Consider the following 16,086-nt stretch of genomic DNA (forward strand, 5'->3'; position numbering starts at 1 on the left):
GAAATCCAAGGACAGAAGCTTCTCTGGCATCCAATTTCTTTTGGTTTGGATTATGATTAATGGTTATAGATCAAGAAGCTTACCCCGAAGCGTGATCAGTGATAAATTGCTGGAATTTTACCTGCTGTTGCTGTAACGATTGGGCTGCTGTCAAGCTGTGGCTGAGAGGTCCGTGTGAGTCTGTCAACCATAAATTAAGGTTGGAAACTGAATCTGTGTATTAAATGATGCAGTTCAAGTATTGAACTGATCCTTAAAAATTCCAAAACTTAGAAAGTAAAGTAGTTAGGGCTATTCTGTGAATTATTCAGAGAGAGTAAAACTTAAGAAGCAAGTGCTATTTGCTGTTGAATATATCAGAAACTGCACCAATTAGATGAAGAAGGTGGACCAGTGAACCGTGGGAAAATAAATTTGTGGTGATAAGACAGAAGGGCTGCGGTCTGGAGCTGAGTATTTGGAAACAATTGAAGGCCTGTACATTTTTGGATAACAAGGAGACTGAATTTTGCCCTAAGAGTTGTGTTTCTGGGTTTGACTATTTACATACTGCTTTATGTGAAGAAGAGTGGAAAATAATGCAAAAAGGTAAACAACAGAATCCAACACAATCCAGAATGCTTTCTGTTCCAAACCCAGGCTTGGGGGAAGGGAAAATGTCCTCAGAGCTGAATGAGACATTAGTTGCTATGAAACAGCTACTAGAAGCTAACTCTGGGACCTTACAACAGGTAAGTCAGGACATACAAACACTGAATAAGAGAACATCAAATATTGAGGAGACAGTGAAAAAATTAGCTGATGACAATAAAGAATTTAAAAGAAGGGTAGAAAGTTTGAGGCATGACCTGGGATCATTAAGAGATGATAAGGAAAAACTACTAGACCAGATGGCCCTTTTGGTTTTATTATTTAAACCATTGACATTCCATGAGACTATTTTGTAATCCATTTTTACTGGCTGGAATTATGTGTTGAAGTCACTGGTTGCTCTGGAGTTAAAGTCTTTTTGTATTTACGCCAAAATTCTCACCAGAGAATTTCTCACCAGAGGAGCCAAAGAGTGCCTCTCCCATCAACAATATGGTGAGGCATAACTTTAATAAATCTATACCGGATCAGTCGTTGCCCGGGTCAGCAAGGACCGTGCCAGGTGCTGGAGTCCCTGGACATCTGGTGGCAAGTGGGCAACAGGACTCAGGATCTTCAGTTGAGCAACCAGGGCTGAAGACAGCAAAGATACTGGAAGAAATGTCGCTTAACCGAAAAAAATATACGAAAAATGCCAACAAGGAAATAATGATCTGCTATTACAAGTCTAGTCCAACTAGAAGAGGTTATTTAAAAAGAATGTACCAAATTTGGAAAGAGAAGCATCCAGATACAGAAATAACACAACAAAGGCTAGCAGACCAGAGAAGATTCATAATAAGAAATAAAATATTCACAGGAGTTGAGCTGGAAGAACTGCAAAGAACAACACAGGCTCAAGAGATGGAAGAAGAATTACCACCAACTGAAGCAGTTGCTCAGACGCAGGTGGAGGAGGTGTTGCAAATAGAGGATACCACTGTTGCTGAACTGTTTCAAAATCAAAACCAGGCAACCTCCCCTTTGCCTTCACCTCAAAAACCCAAATGCCATTTAACAGAAAAGCAACAAGAACTAAAGCAAAAAATAACTGAGCACATGAACCAAACAACCACCAGGGTTCGACTTCCAGCTTTAAAAACAGTTGCCAAAAAACAACTTGCTCAGGTATTAATAGATGTCAATGCTGCACTTGCAGAAAAAACAACCAAGAATTTGCAAGAAACAAACCAACTAATGTACAGTGCAGCAACAATAACAACACAAGAGATCAGATATAACATCAGTGGACCTGTCAAAAAAGAAAGTAGTACATCACCTAAATGGAAGATTAGATTAGAAAATAAAATCTCCAGGCTTAGATCAGATGCTAGTAAATTGAAAGATATGAAAGACAAGAAGCTGGAGAATGAAAACACCAAACAATATCTGATCCAAAAATACCACCTAGATTCAAGAAAAATTAGAGAAGCCCTGGAAATAATAAAGCAGCAAATAACAGCAGTGTCAAAGAAGATTAGCAGATACGAAGCCAGAATTACACAACACAGGCAGAATCTCCAATTCCAGTCGAATCAGAGACGTTTCTACCAAAGCATATAAGGAGAAACTGCAAGAAACATAGAAACACCAAATAAAGAAGAAACAGTGCAATTCTGGGGGAAATTATGGGACAATCCAATAGATTATAATAAAAAAGCAGGCTGGATGAAAGACGTCAAAAAATGTAACCAACAAATGCAAGATCTAATAATAACACAAGAATTAATAAGTGAAAGAGCAAAGAAAATTAAAAATTGGACTGCTCCAGGCGACGATGAACTGCATGGCTTTTGGCTTAAACTCCTAACAAGCCTTCATAAACAACTATCCAAACAGTTCAATCACATTTTGCAAGGAGGTGATATTGAACAATGGCTAACAACTGGGAAAACTCATCTCATCATGAAAGACCCAGCAAAAGGTGCAATTCCAAGTAATTATAGACCGATAACCTGTCTGCCAACCATGTTCAAATTATTAACTGGAATAATAGCAGATGAAGTGATGCAACACTTATTAACTAACAAACAGCTTCCAGTTGAACAGAAAGGAAATTGCCCGAACACCAGAGGCACAAAAGACCAGCTGCTGATTGACAAAATGATTTTAGAAAACTGCAAGAGAAGAAAAACAAATCTAAGTGTTGTATGGATTGACTACAAGAAAGCATTTGATTCATTGCCTCACACATGGATACTAAAATGTTTAGAAACAACTGGTGTCAGCAAAAACATTCAGATATTGATTAAAAAAGCAATGAGCATGTGGAGTACACAGTTAACAATTAATGGCGAGACACTTGGACAGGTTAGCATTAGAAGAGGCATTTTCCAAGGGGACTCACTGTCCCCTCTGTTGTTTGTAATCGCCATGACCCCACTTTCACAAATACTAAATAAAACAGGCCTTGGATACCAAACATCTAAAACATCAAGTAAAATCAACCATCTGCTGTACATGGACGATCTGAAGTTGTATGGAAAGTCCCAGTCAGAAATCAAATAACTGCTAAACACTGTCTGTATATTCATTAGCGATATAGCAATGGAGTTTGGACTAGACAAGTGTGCTGCATTAACAATGAACAGAGGGAAAATAAGAAAAACAGAAGGAATAGAACTGCCCAATGGAAGCAACATCAAGAACCTGGAAGAGAAAGAACATTACAAATACTTGGGCATTCTCCAGGCTGATAACATCGCACACACTGAAGTTAAAAGAAAAATAGGAAGTGAATACATCAGGAGAGTTAGAAAAATCCTCAAGTCCAAACTCAATGGCGGGAACACCATACAAGCCATAAACACCTGGGCTATACCTGTTATCAGATACACTGCAGGAATAATAGTCTGATATAATAGAATAATAGGACCCAGGCAGAGCTAGAGACGCTAGATCGTAAGACCAGGAAAGTCATGACCATCCATCATGCTCCGCACCCCCGCAGTGATGTCGATAGGCTATACCTCCCTCACAGCTCAGGTGGAAGAGGAATCCTGCAAGTCCATCAAACAGTAGAGGAGGAGAAAAGAGGCCTTGAAGAATATATCAAGGACAGTGAAGAACATGCACTTCAAATGGTCAGTAATGCAAAACTATTCAACACCAATGAAACAAAGCAGGCCTACAAGAAAGAACAAGTCAAGAACCGAGCAGAAAAAATGGAAAAATAAGCCACTGCACGGTCAATATTTGCACAATATAAGTGGAAAATCAGACATCAGCAAGACCTGGCAATGGCTTAAGAATGGCAACTTGAAGAAAGAAACAGAGGGTTTAATACTGGCTGCACAAGAACAGGCACTAAGAACAAATGCAATAAGAGCAAAAGTCGAAAAATCAACCACAAACAGCAAGCGCTGCCTTTGTAAAGAAGCAGATGAAACCGTGGATCACCTAATCAGCTGTTGTAAAAAGATCGCACAGCCTGACTACAAACAAAGGCATGACAAGGTAGCAGGGATGATACACTGGAACTTCTGCAAAAATACAAGCTACCTGTAGCCAAAAATTGGTGGGACCATAAAACTGAAAAAGTTGTTGAAAATGAAGATGTAAAAATATTATGGGACTTCCGACTACAAACAGACAAACATCTGCCACACAATACACCAGATATAACTGTAATCGAGAAGAGAGAAAACCAAGTCAAAATAATCGACATAGCAATAGCAGATGATAGCAGAATGGGGGGGGGGGGGGAAGAAACAGGAAAAAAATAACAAAATACATAGACCTACAAAGTGAAATTGAAAGGCTGTGGCAGAAGAAGACCAAAATAATCCCAGTAGTAATTGGTGCCCTAGGTGCAATTCCAAAACAACTTGAAGAGCACCTCAACACCATAGGGGCCACAGAAATCACCATCAGCCAATGACAAAAAGCAACTTTACTGGGAACAGCCTATATTCTGCGACGATATCTATAACAACAGCAACAACACTGACAATAAAATTCTGGCATCCCAGGTCCTTGGGAAGGACTCGATGTCTGGATAAAACAAACTAGTCAATAACACCTGTCTGACTGTGTAAAATAGTGATAATAATAATAATAATTTGGGTGGTAGCCTTCACCCATTAGGCACTACCACCTCACCACACTCTTCCACCCCAGATCCCACTTTATGCCCCAAATCTGCCTCAAAGACACTAAACCTTCAACAATTCACAAAAAATCAGCCCTTTGTCCAATTCCTCTGCAATTTGGGTGGTAGCCTCTAACCATTAGGCACTTAACTTAAACTGAGTAGTACCTCACTGCCTTGTGGGTGGGAGTGGGGTGTAGTTGGCACATGGCAGTTGACAATTGGCACTGTCTAAAAGACAGTCAAAATGAATAGAAGATATGAAGGTGTGTAATGAATCCTCATAAGGATTCATTGAGTGAAAGTTATTATACAGCGAAGAAGCTGAACACTTAAAAAATAGTGACCACACATTTTGTGCCATAACTCCACTTCTATAAGGGCTAGAGCTTAGCTTTATTTTTTAAATGAAAGCTGGGAATCTGGGGAAATTAATAGGACAGATCCAAAACCCGAATAGATTCGATTTGGATGAGCCGCGATTCGGATCCGAATCGAATTTGAGGTGATTCTGATGGGTCAGATTCGGATCCAAATAGAATCAGGGTTGTTTCGATTCAGTTACAAATCAAAACACAGAAAATCTGAATTGCACACCCCTACTACTCTGAATTATACAAAGGAAACAAATTCGAAGATATAAAAATTGATAAATTTCTGAAGACACAAAATATCCCACAACTTTCCAAGGATCATATAGAAAATATGAATGCACCAATATCAATAATGGAAATAACGGAAGTTATAAACTCAAGCAAATGCAATAAAGCATCAGGGTCTGAAAGCCTACCAGCTTCATACTACAAATCCTTTAAAGATCAATTATTACAGCCTTTGCAATGGACAATGAATGATATTTTACAAAGAGGAAATATGCCAGAGTCTTGGAAGTATGCCAACATTGCAGTAATTCCAAAACCGGATCAAGACTTAACGCAAGTTAAGAATTACAGGCCAATCTCACTGTTAAATAATGATTACAAACTTTTTGCTGCCATTTTGGTAAGGAGAATGAAGGTTGTACTAAGAGCTTTTATTCATGAAGATCAAGCAGGCTTTTTGCCAAAAAGGCAATTAAGAGACAATGTGAGAACAGTCCTGAATGCATTGGAGTATTATGAAAAACACAATGATAAACTAAATAGCTATGATCTTTCCGGATGCAGAGAAAGCATTTGACAATGTTTCCTGGCAGTTTATGTGGAGGCTACTGGATGCAATGGGAGTTGGCAAGAATTTCTCCAGAGCAGTTAAGACAATATATTCAGAGCAATATGCTAAAATTATTATAAATGGGGAACTATCAAACAACTGCAAAATACAAAAAGGAACCAGACAAGGTTGCCCACTTTCCCCACTACTTTTTATATTAGTTCTGGAAGTCCTTTGTAGAAATATCAGAGAAGATGATCAAATACAAGGCTTGATAATAGGGAAGCAGGAGTATAAACTTAGCACCTTTGCGGATGATGTGGTGTTTTTTCTTGAAAACCCATTAGAGAAGATCGGAAGGCTCTTGGAAAAAGTAGAACAATTCAGCCAATTGGCTGGGTTTTATATAAATAAGACTAAAACGAAGGTGTTGACAAAGAATATGGACCAGAAATCTAAGGATAGACTCTATGAAATAAGCGAATTGAAAGCAGAGAAGAAAATTAAATATTTGGGTGTCTGGCTGACAAATAAAAATTCTTTGTTGTTTTCAAATAATTATGTCAAAATATGGAATACAGTAAAAATTGATTTGCAAAGATGGACTAGAATGAACTTATCTCTAATGGGAAGAATTTCAGTTGTCAAGATGAATGTTTTACCTAAAATGTTGTTTCTTTTTCATACTATTCCTATAATTAACACGTTAACTTGTTTTAAGCAATGGCAAAAGGACATAACTAAATTTGTTTGGCAAGGGAAAAGACCAAGAATTAAATTTAAAAATTTAACAGATGCTAAAGAAAGAGGAGGTCTTACCCTGCCGGATTTAAGGTTGTATTTTGATGCTGTTTGTTTGACGTGCTTAAAGGATTGGATAACATTAAGAAATCCCAGAATACTTGATTTGGAAGGATTTGATAGAAGGTTTGGATGGCATTCATATATGTGGTACGATAAAACTAAAGTGCATAAAGATTTTCTTATCACTATATAAGAAGGAGTCTAATGCGAGTGTGGGTAAAATATAAAACATGGCTGGAATCTAAAACTCCATTATGGGTATCCCCAATTGAAGCTTTGGCACATAAAGAGATAAATATGCAGTCTGAATGGGGTACCTATAGAGATTTGTTATGTTTTCGAGATAAGGGCTGTACATTTAAAAATCTAGCTGAAGTCCAAAATTTGGTTAGTAACTGGTTACAGTACCATCAGCTAAACGAAATTTACAAGGATCTTAAAGTTGGATTTGAGGATCAGATGTCGAGATTTGAGAAGGAGCTGTGTGAAAATGATGAAAAATTAGTCTCTAAGATGTATAAGTTGTTGCTTTTGGAGGAGACAAGAGATGAAGTGGTTAAAACGACTATGATATAATGGGCTCAAGATGTGGGTCATAATATAGATATGGCAGCTTGGGAAAAATTATGGAAAACTGATTTAAAGTTTACTGCCTGTTATACTTTAAAAGAAAATTGTTATAAGATGATGTACAGGTGGTATCTGACACCCAAAAAATTAGCATTAATGTATAAAAATGTTTCAAAGAAATGTTGGAAATGTGGACAATCTGAAGGAACTTTCTTCCATATGTGGTGATCATGTGGGAAGGCAAAGGCCTTTTGGGATATGATATATAATGAGTTGAAGAAAATTTTTAAAATGACATTTCCTAAGAGTCCAGAATCCTTCTTGCTGGAAATAACTCAAGGAGAGTTCTCTAGAAGAAACTTACCTTTTTTAATTTATGCAACCATGGCGGCTAGAATAGTATACGCGCACAAATGGAAAGACAATAAAATGCCTTCAAAAGAAGACTGGTTGATAAAAATTTTGGAATATGCAGAGATGGCAAAACCTACAACACTTATAAGGGATGAAAACCTGCAATGTTTCAAAGAAGATTGGGAACCTTTCTTGCTTTACTTAATTACGCTGCTCGCTGCTCAAATGAGCAGCGCAGCGCTCTTGCCTGGCCCCCTTTGAGAAGCACGAGGCTTCTCTTGACCTGATTGGTCAGGGGGCCCGTGCAGGGGGCGGGGCTTCAGCTCCGCGTCCTGCTCTGGGCCCGGGAGAGCTCAGTTCGCTCTCGACAGGCATCGGAGCAGGACGCCTTTTAAGGCTCCTGCTTAGTCGGCCCGGCGCGAGATCGGGAGCGGGTTTTCGCCACTCGGAGCGGTGGCAGCGGCAACGGGGGGTGGCTTTTTAAGGCCTCCCCCGAGGTTTGGAGTGTTTCTGGGGGCGGGTTGCCCTCTTTGTGTACTGGGCCCCGGCGGTGCTCTTTCTGGGCAGCGGGCCCTGGGCGGCAGCAGAGGCCTGGGCTTCTCTCCCCCCCCCACTACGTGAGCGGGCCTTTGGCGCCCCCCCCCCGGCGACACTTTGCGGCTTTGGGAGGGACACTTTCAGCTCCCCCCCCGCTGGAGCGAGATTGCGGCGGCGCTCCCCCCCTCGGTGTTTCTCGGCCCGTGGAGGGCCGCTTTCACAGGGGTTGGGCTAGTCCTGGGCACCGCGGTGGGTTGTTGAACGGCCTGCTAGGTGGCCTATGCCAGTTTCCGGTCAGTTTAGCAGCAGCCTGGGTTTGCATTGGCCGGTTTCCCCCTTTCTGGGTTCAGTGGGTTGGTTTGGGAGCATCTCTGGTTCCAGACTTTGTTTGGAGCTTTGTTGTTCGCTCACTTCAATTGCCTGTGCCATGGGTCAAAAGAAGGCCAAAGCTAAGTCTGGTGGGAAGCGGGTTCGTCCTCCCCCACGCCCTGCGCCGGTTTCTGATTCTTCTGATGAGGATTGCGACATGGGTACCGTGCGGGGACTTATAGCATGCTTGGAAGCACTCGAAAAGGAAAAGCAGGGTGGGGCAGCAGCGGCAGAAAAGGGCGGTCCCTCTGGTATTCCAGCTAGTTCCCGAAGCATTACTAGGGGGGCAAAACGTGCTAAACTCATACAGTCCCTTTCATCCAGACTTGACGCTTTGGAATCACGTGAACCACGCCCTACAGCGCCAGCAGTGGACCTGACCTCGGATGGGGATGGCGCCCAGGCCACCTCTGAAACGTGCAGCAGAGACACACGTCCTTCGGCTCCGCTTGGCCCTGGTGAGTCCTCGCACCACACCTGGCCCTGGGGGTTTTCCCCTTGGGCTCAGCCATTTCACATGTATGGGTGGCACCCAGCTGCCGTTGCCTCCCCACCTCCTTACGGGGCATGCACACAGGTTTGGCAGGGAGCAGCACCTGCTGTGGGTACCATGTCGCCCGCTGCCTCGGGTGCTGTGTTAGATGCTTCGGGGACACAGATTCCTTACCCGCCATGCGACACCTCTCTGCCGCTGGGTGATCACCTGTTGCCCGCGGTTAAAGAGCGCATTTGGCGAGGAGAATTTGTAGATATCTTTCACCTGCTCTTTCGAGAGCCTGAGCCTGCCCAAAAGGAGGGAGAGCACAAGAAGGAAGAAGGGAAGTCCAAACGCAAGCCTGTGGAACATAATTGGGCTAACTGGTTGTCGGGTTACACGGTCTATATGGGGGTCGTGCTTCAGGTGCACACATCCAGAGGACCTGCCATGGTTAAGTACATGGACATCATCCATAGGGGGTACATGGATTTTATGGGCAACGCCTGGGAGCGCTATGATCGCTCTTTTCGTTTGCGGGCCTCCCTTAACCCGGCTATTCTGTGGGACAGGCAGCACCAGGAACTCTGGCTCCTAATTATGACCCCCTCGAGGCCCATTCTGGGCGAACGGGCTGACAGTGGTCATCTGATTTCTAGAACTCCCGCAGTGCAGTCCTCAGGGCCTGCAGCTGCGCAGGGTGTTCAAAGTACCCTGCCGTGCTGGACTTTCAATACTAGTGGCAGCTGCAACAGGTCCCCTTGTAGGTTTAAGCATGAGTGCGGTTTCTGCGGTGGAAAACACGCCAGCATTCATTGTCAGAGAGTCAGGGGCCCCTGGGCGGGTCCGAGGGAGCAGCAAAGCAGTAGCAGAAGGGGTGGAGGCACTGTACAAGGTGCCACCCCTGGAAAAGGGCCCTAGCCCGGTGAAGCTTCCGGTCTTAGAACGGCTCCTGCGGGACTACCCGCTTAGAGAGCAAGCACAGTTTTTGAGCCAGGGGTTTACTTTTGGTTTTCGCATTCCCTACATTGGTTCGAGAGTTCACAGTATGTCCCCTAACCTTAAGTCCGTGGAGGGGATGGAAGCGGTGGTGCTCTGCAAGATTAACAAGGAGGTAGCTTTGGGGCGGGTTCTAGGCCCTTTCCGGGACTTGCCCCTACCAGATCTGCGCATTTCGCCATTGGGGGTGGTGCCCAAGAAGGCACCAGGCGAATACCGCCTTATTCACCACCTCTCCTTCCCACATGGTTCCTCTGTTAATGATGGGATCCCAGGCAGCCTGTGCTCTGTGAAGTACACGTCCTTTGACCAGGCTATCAGAGTAGTTCGTTCTTGTGGGAAGGGTGCCCTCCTTGCAAAATGCGACATTGAGTCTGCTTTCCGCCTCCTCCTGGTTCATCCTGGGGATTTTAATCTCTTAGGTTTCGCCTTTCAGGGGCAGTATTATATTGATCGGGCTTTGCCCATGGGCTGCTCGATTTCTTGTGCAGCCTTTGAGGCTTTTAGCTCCTTTCTTGAATGGGCCCTTTGGCGGGAGGCGGGTCTTGTTACCACGTCTCATTATTTAGACGATTTTCTCATGGTTGGCCGGCCTAGAACCAACCAATGCAGGCATCTGTTAGAGGTTTTTCAGCACCTTTGCGCAAACCTAGGTGTCCCATTGGCTCAGGAGAAGACCAAGGGTCCTTCAGCTATTCTCACCTTTTTGGGCATTGAACTTGATACCATTGTGGGCTGTTCCAGACTCCCCCAGACTAAGTTGGACACTTTGCGGGCCTTGTTGGCATTTTGCATCCAGGCACGCAAGGTTACCCTTAAGCAGCTTCAACAGATTATTGGGCATTTAAATTTTGCATGCCGGGTGGTGGTGCCCGGCCGGCCTTTCCTGCGCCGCCTATGCGATGCCGTTAAAGGGGTCAGGTGCGGTCATCATAGGATACGGGTCACTGCCCCCATGCGGGCTGACCTCCGTCTGTGGGCATCCTTTTTGGAATCATACAATGGGGTTTCTTTCTGGCACGATTCACTCCTCTTGGAAGCAGATCTACAAGTTCAGTCCGACGCTGCTGGAGGTTCAGGCTTTGGCGTTTATTTCCGTGGCCGCTGGTGCGCCGAGCGGTGGCCGGCCGCTTGGGTAGCTAGTGGGGCCACCAGGGACTTGACATTCCTGGAATTTTTCCCCATAGTCGTGGCTATACACCTATGGGCAGATCTCTTTAGGAACCATACGGTGCGCTTTTGGTGTGACAACCAAGCCACTGTACAGGTGATCAATAGGCAGACTTCCAGGTCCCCCAGGGTGATGTCCCTAGTCAGAGCATTTGTCTTGGCCTGCCTGTCTAATAACATCCTTTTTCTGGCTTGCCATGTGCCTGGCGTGCAGAACGGCCTGGCGGACGCGCTGTCTCGTTTTCAGGTTCAGCGCTTTCGCCAGCTGGCGCCAGAGCTGGAGAGCTTGCCCGATCAGATGCCGGCGTGGCTTTGGAGCCTTGGCGCCTAGAAGCCCAGAGGGCGGTCTGGGCCTCCTTGGCCCCCAGCACACGGGCAGCTTACTCTAGGCAGTGCAGGGCCTTTCAGGATTTTAGGACTCAGGTAGGATTGGGCCAGGACTGGCCCCCCCCCTGCGGAGCAGCTGATGCAGTTTTTGGTCCACCTTAAGGGTAAGGGTTTGTCTCCTGGGGCCATGGCGGGTTATTTAGCAGTTCTGGCTTTCCACGCTAAGGTGCAGGGAATGTCCGATACAACCGGGGATTTCAGGGTAAGGAGGATGCTGGAAGGTTGGACACGGGAACACCCGGTCCCACTTGACAGTCGGCGGCCCCTTCTTCCCGCTGCCATACAGGGCGCAGTCAGGCAGTTCTCAGCGATCTGCCGGTCTCCATATGAGGCCTCTCTTTTTCACGCAGTCACTCTTGTTCTGTTCTTTGGTGCCTTTAGAGCCGGTGAATTGCTCCCCAGGGGTCATCGCAGCCCCGTACTCAAGGTGGTACAGTATGGGGATGTCAGCTTGGGGCCGGATATGGCACAGCTGTGTCTTAGGTTTTCCAAGACCGACCAACGGGGCAGGGGACAGTGGGTGTCATTACACAGAGCCGACAATGCGCTCCTCTGCCCGGTACGTGCTTTGGGTAGTTACATGACCCGGCGGGGATCCACTCCCGGATGCCTATTCGTACACGAAGACGGGCGCCCCCTTTCCCAGTACCAGTTCTGGACGGTGGCACGGCGCGCACTGAGTGCGGCCGGGGCAGATACTGCGCAGCTGTCTCTACACTCATTTCGCATTGCAGCTGCTTCGGCTGCCTCCCGGTTGGGTCTTTCGGGTGAGACCATTCAGTGCATTGGGCGTTGGCGGTCTGCCACATACAAAAGATACGTGCAATAGAGCATTGGTGACGGCACTGACAGTTTTTTCTCTTTACAGGCCCTGAGCGACGGGCGGCGAGGGCTCGTGTACTCATTTTGGGCCACTTCATTGTTTTCTGGGCGCATAAGGCGGCTCGAGTGGCGCAGCCTGGAACACAGCTGGGACTGGGTCAATGGGCAGACATCTCCTGGATTGGTCGCAGGGGCATGGTCATCGCCCAGTTTTTACCCATGCTGCAGGAATTTCTGGCGGTGAATCCGCCGCCTGACATTTTGGTTCTTCACCTGGGGGAGAACGATTTGGGGTCCAGGTCAGGGTTGTCCATTTTCCATAGCTTGCGCAAGGACATTTTACTAGTCCTGGAATGGTGCCCGGGGATTCTCATTCTATGGTCGGTCATGCTCCAACGCAGAGTTTGGAGAGGCGCGAGGGACACTTACAGGGTGGAAAGGGCTAGGAGGAAGGTTAACGCACAGATGGCACGTTTCGTAGCGGCCATCGGAGGGGGACCTATAGACCATCCCAGTATTCTTTTTTCTGAGCCCAGTTTGTTTAGGGGGGACGGTGTCCACCTTTCGCCCAGTGGCACCAGTTCGTTTTTACGTGAGCTAGAGCAGGGATTGGCTGTTTATCTGCGCTCTTGGTGGGGTGGCTCGGGTTAAGCTAGGCTAACCCGTGCTGTGGCAGGTGCAGTGTGGTTGGAAAATGATTTTAGGCTGGTGAACACCTTCGGGTAAGCGTTTGGCTATGGGTTGAGAAGGGCATCTCCCTAGAGACTGCACGGCTCAGGGAGATCTGCCCTTGTTAACCTACCCTGGCAGGCTAAGCCCTTAGGAATCGCTGTACGGCTACCTTGGGGTGATGCTAGCCAAGGGCCCGGCACTAGGCTGGCTAGGATAGGCAGCCCTGGATTTGGGAACATTTAGGGTTGCCTGGAGCCAAGGTGTATCGCCCTATACCATAGGTTAGGCATGCCCTGGGGGCGCATGCCTATAGTTACGCACTGCCAAGAGGGAAGCCATCCCTGCTCTTCAAGTTCTTGTTAAAGTTAAATAAATTGTGGCCCAATTTTATACCAAAACCTTGTGTCTCGTGTCTTCTTGGGTGTCGGGCAAAGAACTATTTTTCTAACATGGACCCCTTTCAGCAGGCTTTGAAATTTAGTAATTACAGCAGGTTGGGTAGGGTAAAATAGAATTGTATGATTGAGTATATATGTTTTGTATTATTATAGCAATGTAATTTTGTATTATTATAATTTTGTATTATAGCAATGGCTTATATGTATAGTTAACAAGAACTGCGTAGACTGGTAAGTGGGAAGTCAATATTTACTTAATTAAGTGTAACTTGATTGTTAAGGTATTGTAAAAATCAATTAAATTTTAAAATGCAAAAATAAAAAAAGGAAGACATGCCTTTAGAATGTTCCATGGTGCGGCAGGGCTTAAAGCTCCTAATTTGAGCAATAGATGCAGCAGCTGCCTTGATCATGTGTTCTTGAGTTTGCAAAGCTAAACAGAGCTTCTGATTGTGTGGAGAAAATAGGGTAGGAGCTCTCATGCTCTCCAGCCCACCCCCATATGGTCATGTGAACAAGCCTAATTAAGAACAGCCAACATAGATTACCCCAGTTTGAGGAAACTGGGTGGAGGGATTTTTGTTCCAACGTATGCCAGTATAGTTAAGATGGAGTGTGTTTTCAAAGCCCCACCATTATAATCTCTGAACATTCTATTGCTTATAAACACAAAACAATTTCTCTGATCTGCCCGGCCATTAGCACACATTCACCTCCCCTGCAAATTTGGTGAAGATCCATTGAAAAATAGTTTAGACAGAGCAGTTTAAAGTTTTTCACTTTTGAACAAGGCTTTAAAGGATTGGTGACATTTTTTTGGACTGAGGAAGTGGTATTTAAATGATTTTTTAGTCTGTTTGCATAGTTTCAGCCTTTAGACTACATGCCAGAAAAGTGCCTTTTCTATATCCCTCTGGGACCTAATCACCTAATCAATGGAAATTTCAGAATATATTCCCAAAGTTGTATTTTAAGAGGCTTCAAAATGCATCTTGCCAGCTGAAAGAGTCTGTTCAGTAGGGTTTTTGAAGCTGCAGTGCCCACAGCATTGCCTACAACGAGAATAGTGGTCTTGTCAAAGATGCAGCCAGGTTTCCCACCAGCTGCCACCACTCCTTACCAGCGCCTCCCCAGCTGTTGCCCACTACAGCCACTCTTGCCTGGCACATCTCCCCTCCCCGGTTCGGTTTTCACCTTGCACAATGGTTTCAAGGATGCAGCTGGCTTTCCTGCTGGCCGCTGCAACTGCACCTGCCTCTTGATGTGTGTGTGCAATCAGGGAAGAGCAACAGAGGGCCAGTTTTCTGCATTGGGCCCATCTCTCTTGGTTGGGAGTTGGAATAATCCCACACTTATCTGGCATGTCTGTCTCATAGTTGGTTTAAGGATGAGGGAGATAGAGAGGATCTGCCTTTTCTGGGGGGATGGGAGAATTATTCATTACACTCCAGGAGAGAGAATTTGGACATTGCATTGCATTGAATGGGGTGGTGGTGAGGTTAGCCACTGCAATGCTGGGGAGATATTTGAAATCCATTGGTGGGGTAAGCTTAGCCATTGCAATGCAGGGCTGGCTTGAAATTCAGCTTTGCCGCATGCATGTGTATTGGCCCAGGTATTGCTCACAAACACTAGTATACAGTTGACGTTCAAGGATATAATGGACCACCTCTTCCAAGTCAGGTGCTCCACAAATACAGAATCTTTCTTTGGATGGTATATCTCAAAATGGACCAAGCTTGACCATTGAGTCGATTTGTTCAAAACAAAGATGAGTTAAAACCTTCTAGTGTTCCATTTTCATACTGAATTGTTTTCCATTTCAAACTGGGGTTTTGCACCTGCCAACCAGCAGACAATTCTTGAAGCTGTAAGGGCAGCTATATCCATGTAAGAACTCATATTTAAGAGTCTTTGTTTAAAACCCTCTCTTGAGGCATTTCCAAGGATGCTAAATACCTGGAATGTAAAACTGTGGTGTAATATTACTTTCATAAGTTTTTGAAACCATGAATTATCTAGAGCCAACATGATCTCTTCTTGTCTCTCTTGACCTTGTCTTGACCCACTTGAGTTACCCTGGTCTAATAGCTAAACATTCTGATATATATTAAACTTGAAATAGCCTCAATCCCCAACTTTAACTAAATGGGCCAGTGTAGATTTTGATACACCCAAGGTCATACGATTAAACATGTCTGAATTCTTTCAACTGGCAAAACTTTGGCAAAAGCCCATATTTCTGCCCCACAGATCAACACTGGAATGGACTTTGCTTTTTTAAAAAAACCCATTAAAATTGATCTTACTGTGCCTGGATAACTACCACTTAAAAATTTGTTTAGTGATTGGCAGCAAGCAGCTAATCTCAAAACACACTTCTCTAACTCTGGGGACTAGGAACCCGAGGCACAAAAATCCACTCCGAGATAACAGTAGGATTTTACCTGTTCTATATATGTATTGTCCAAGCACCATTTATGTAAGGCCCCTTTATTGCCCTTATCCACAACCTTGGATTTAGCATTGCTACCAAATAATTTTCTTTGCAGTAAGTACTAAACTTAGGAGTCATCTCAAACCCACCTATGGGTGTAGCCACAGGTGTTCACACTTGTGGTGTGAACACAAGCCGGCACTTCCGCAGGAACCACCGC

The 16,086-nt window shown here is 45.0% G+C and overlaps 2 protein-coding genes across 3 annotated transcripts in view; both read left to right on the plus strand.

Annotated features, from left to right (window-relative positions):
• Positions 1-13,429, plus strand: part of LOC128331607 (uncharacterized) — a 55,651-nt gene extending 42,222 nt beyond the window's left edge. For both annotated transcript variants that reach the window (XM_053265213.1, XM_053265212.1), the window contains exon 2: positions 8,831-13,429. In XM_053265213.1, the coding sequence (XP_053121188.1) occupies positions 9,757-11,481 (1,725 nt within the window). In that variant the 5' untranslated portion in view covers positions 8,831-9,756 and the 3' untranslated portion in view covers positions 11,482-13,429. The remainder of the gene's footprint in view (positions 1-8,830) is intronic.
• LOC128331608 (uncharacterized) lies at positions 8,290-13,429 on the plus strand. Its single transcript, XM_053265214.1, has 2 exons — positions 8,290-8,964; positions 12,406-13,429. The coding sequence occupies exons 1-2, from the start codon at positions 8,418-8,420 to the stop codon at positions 13,008-13,010; spliced, it is 1,152 nt and encodes a 383-aa protein (XP_053121189.1). The 5' UTR covers positions 8,290-8,417; the 3' UTR covers positions 13,011-13,429.
• Positions 13,430-16,086: the final 2,657 nt, after the last annotated feature.

Source organism: Hemicordylus capensis, chromosome 6, assembly GCF_027244095.1.
Source record: "Hemicordylus capensis ecotype Gifberg chromosome 6, rHemCap1.1.pri, whole genome shotgun sequence".
Taxonomy (NCBI): Eukaryota; Metazoa; Chordata; class Lepidosauria; order Squamata; family Cordylidae; genus Hemicordylus; species Hemicordylus capensis.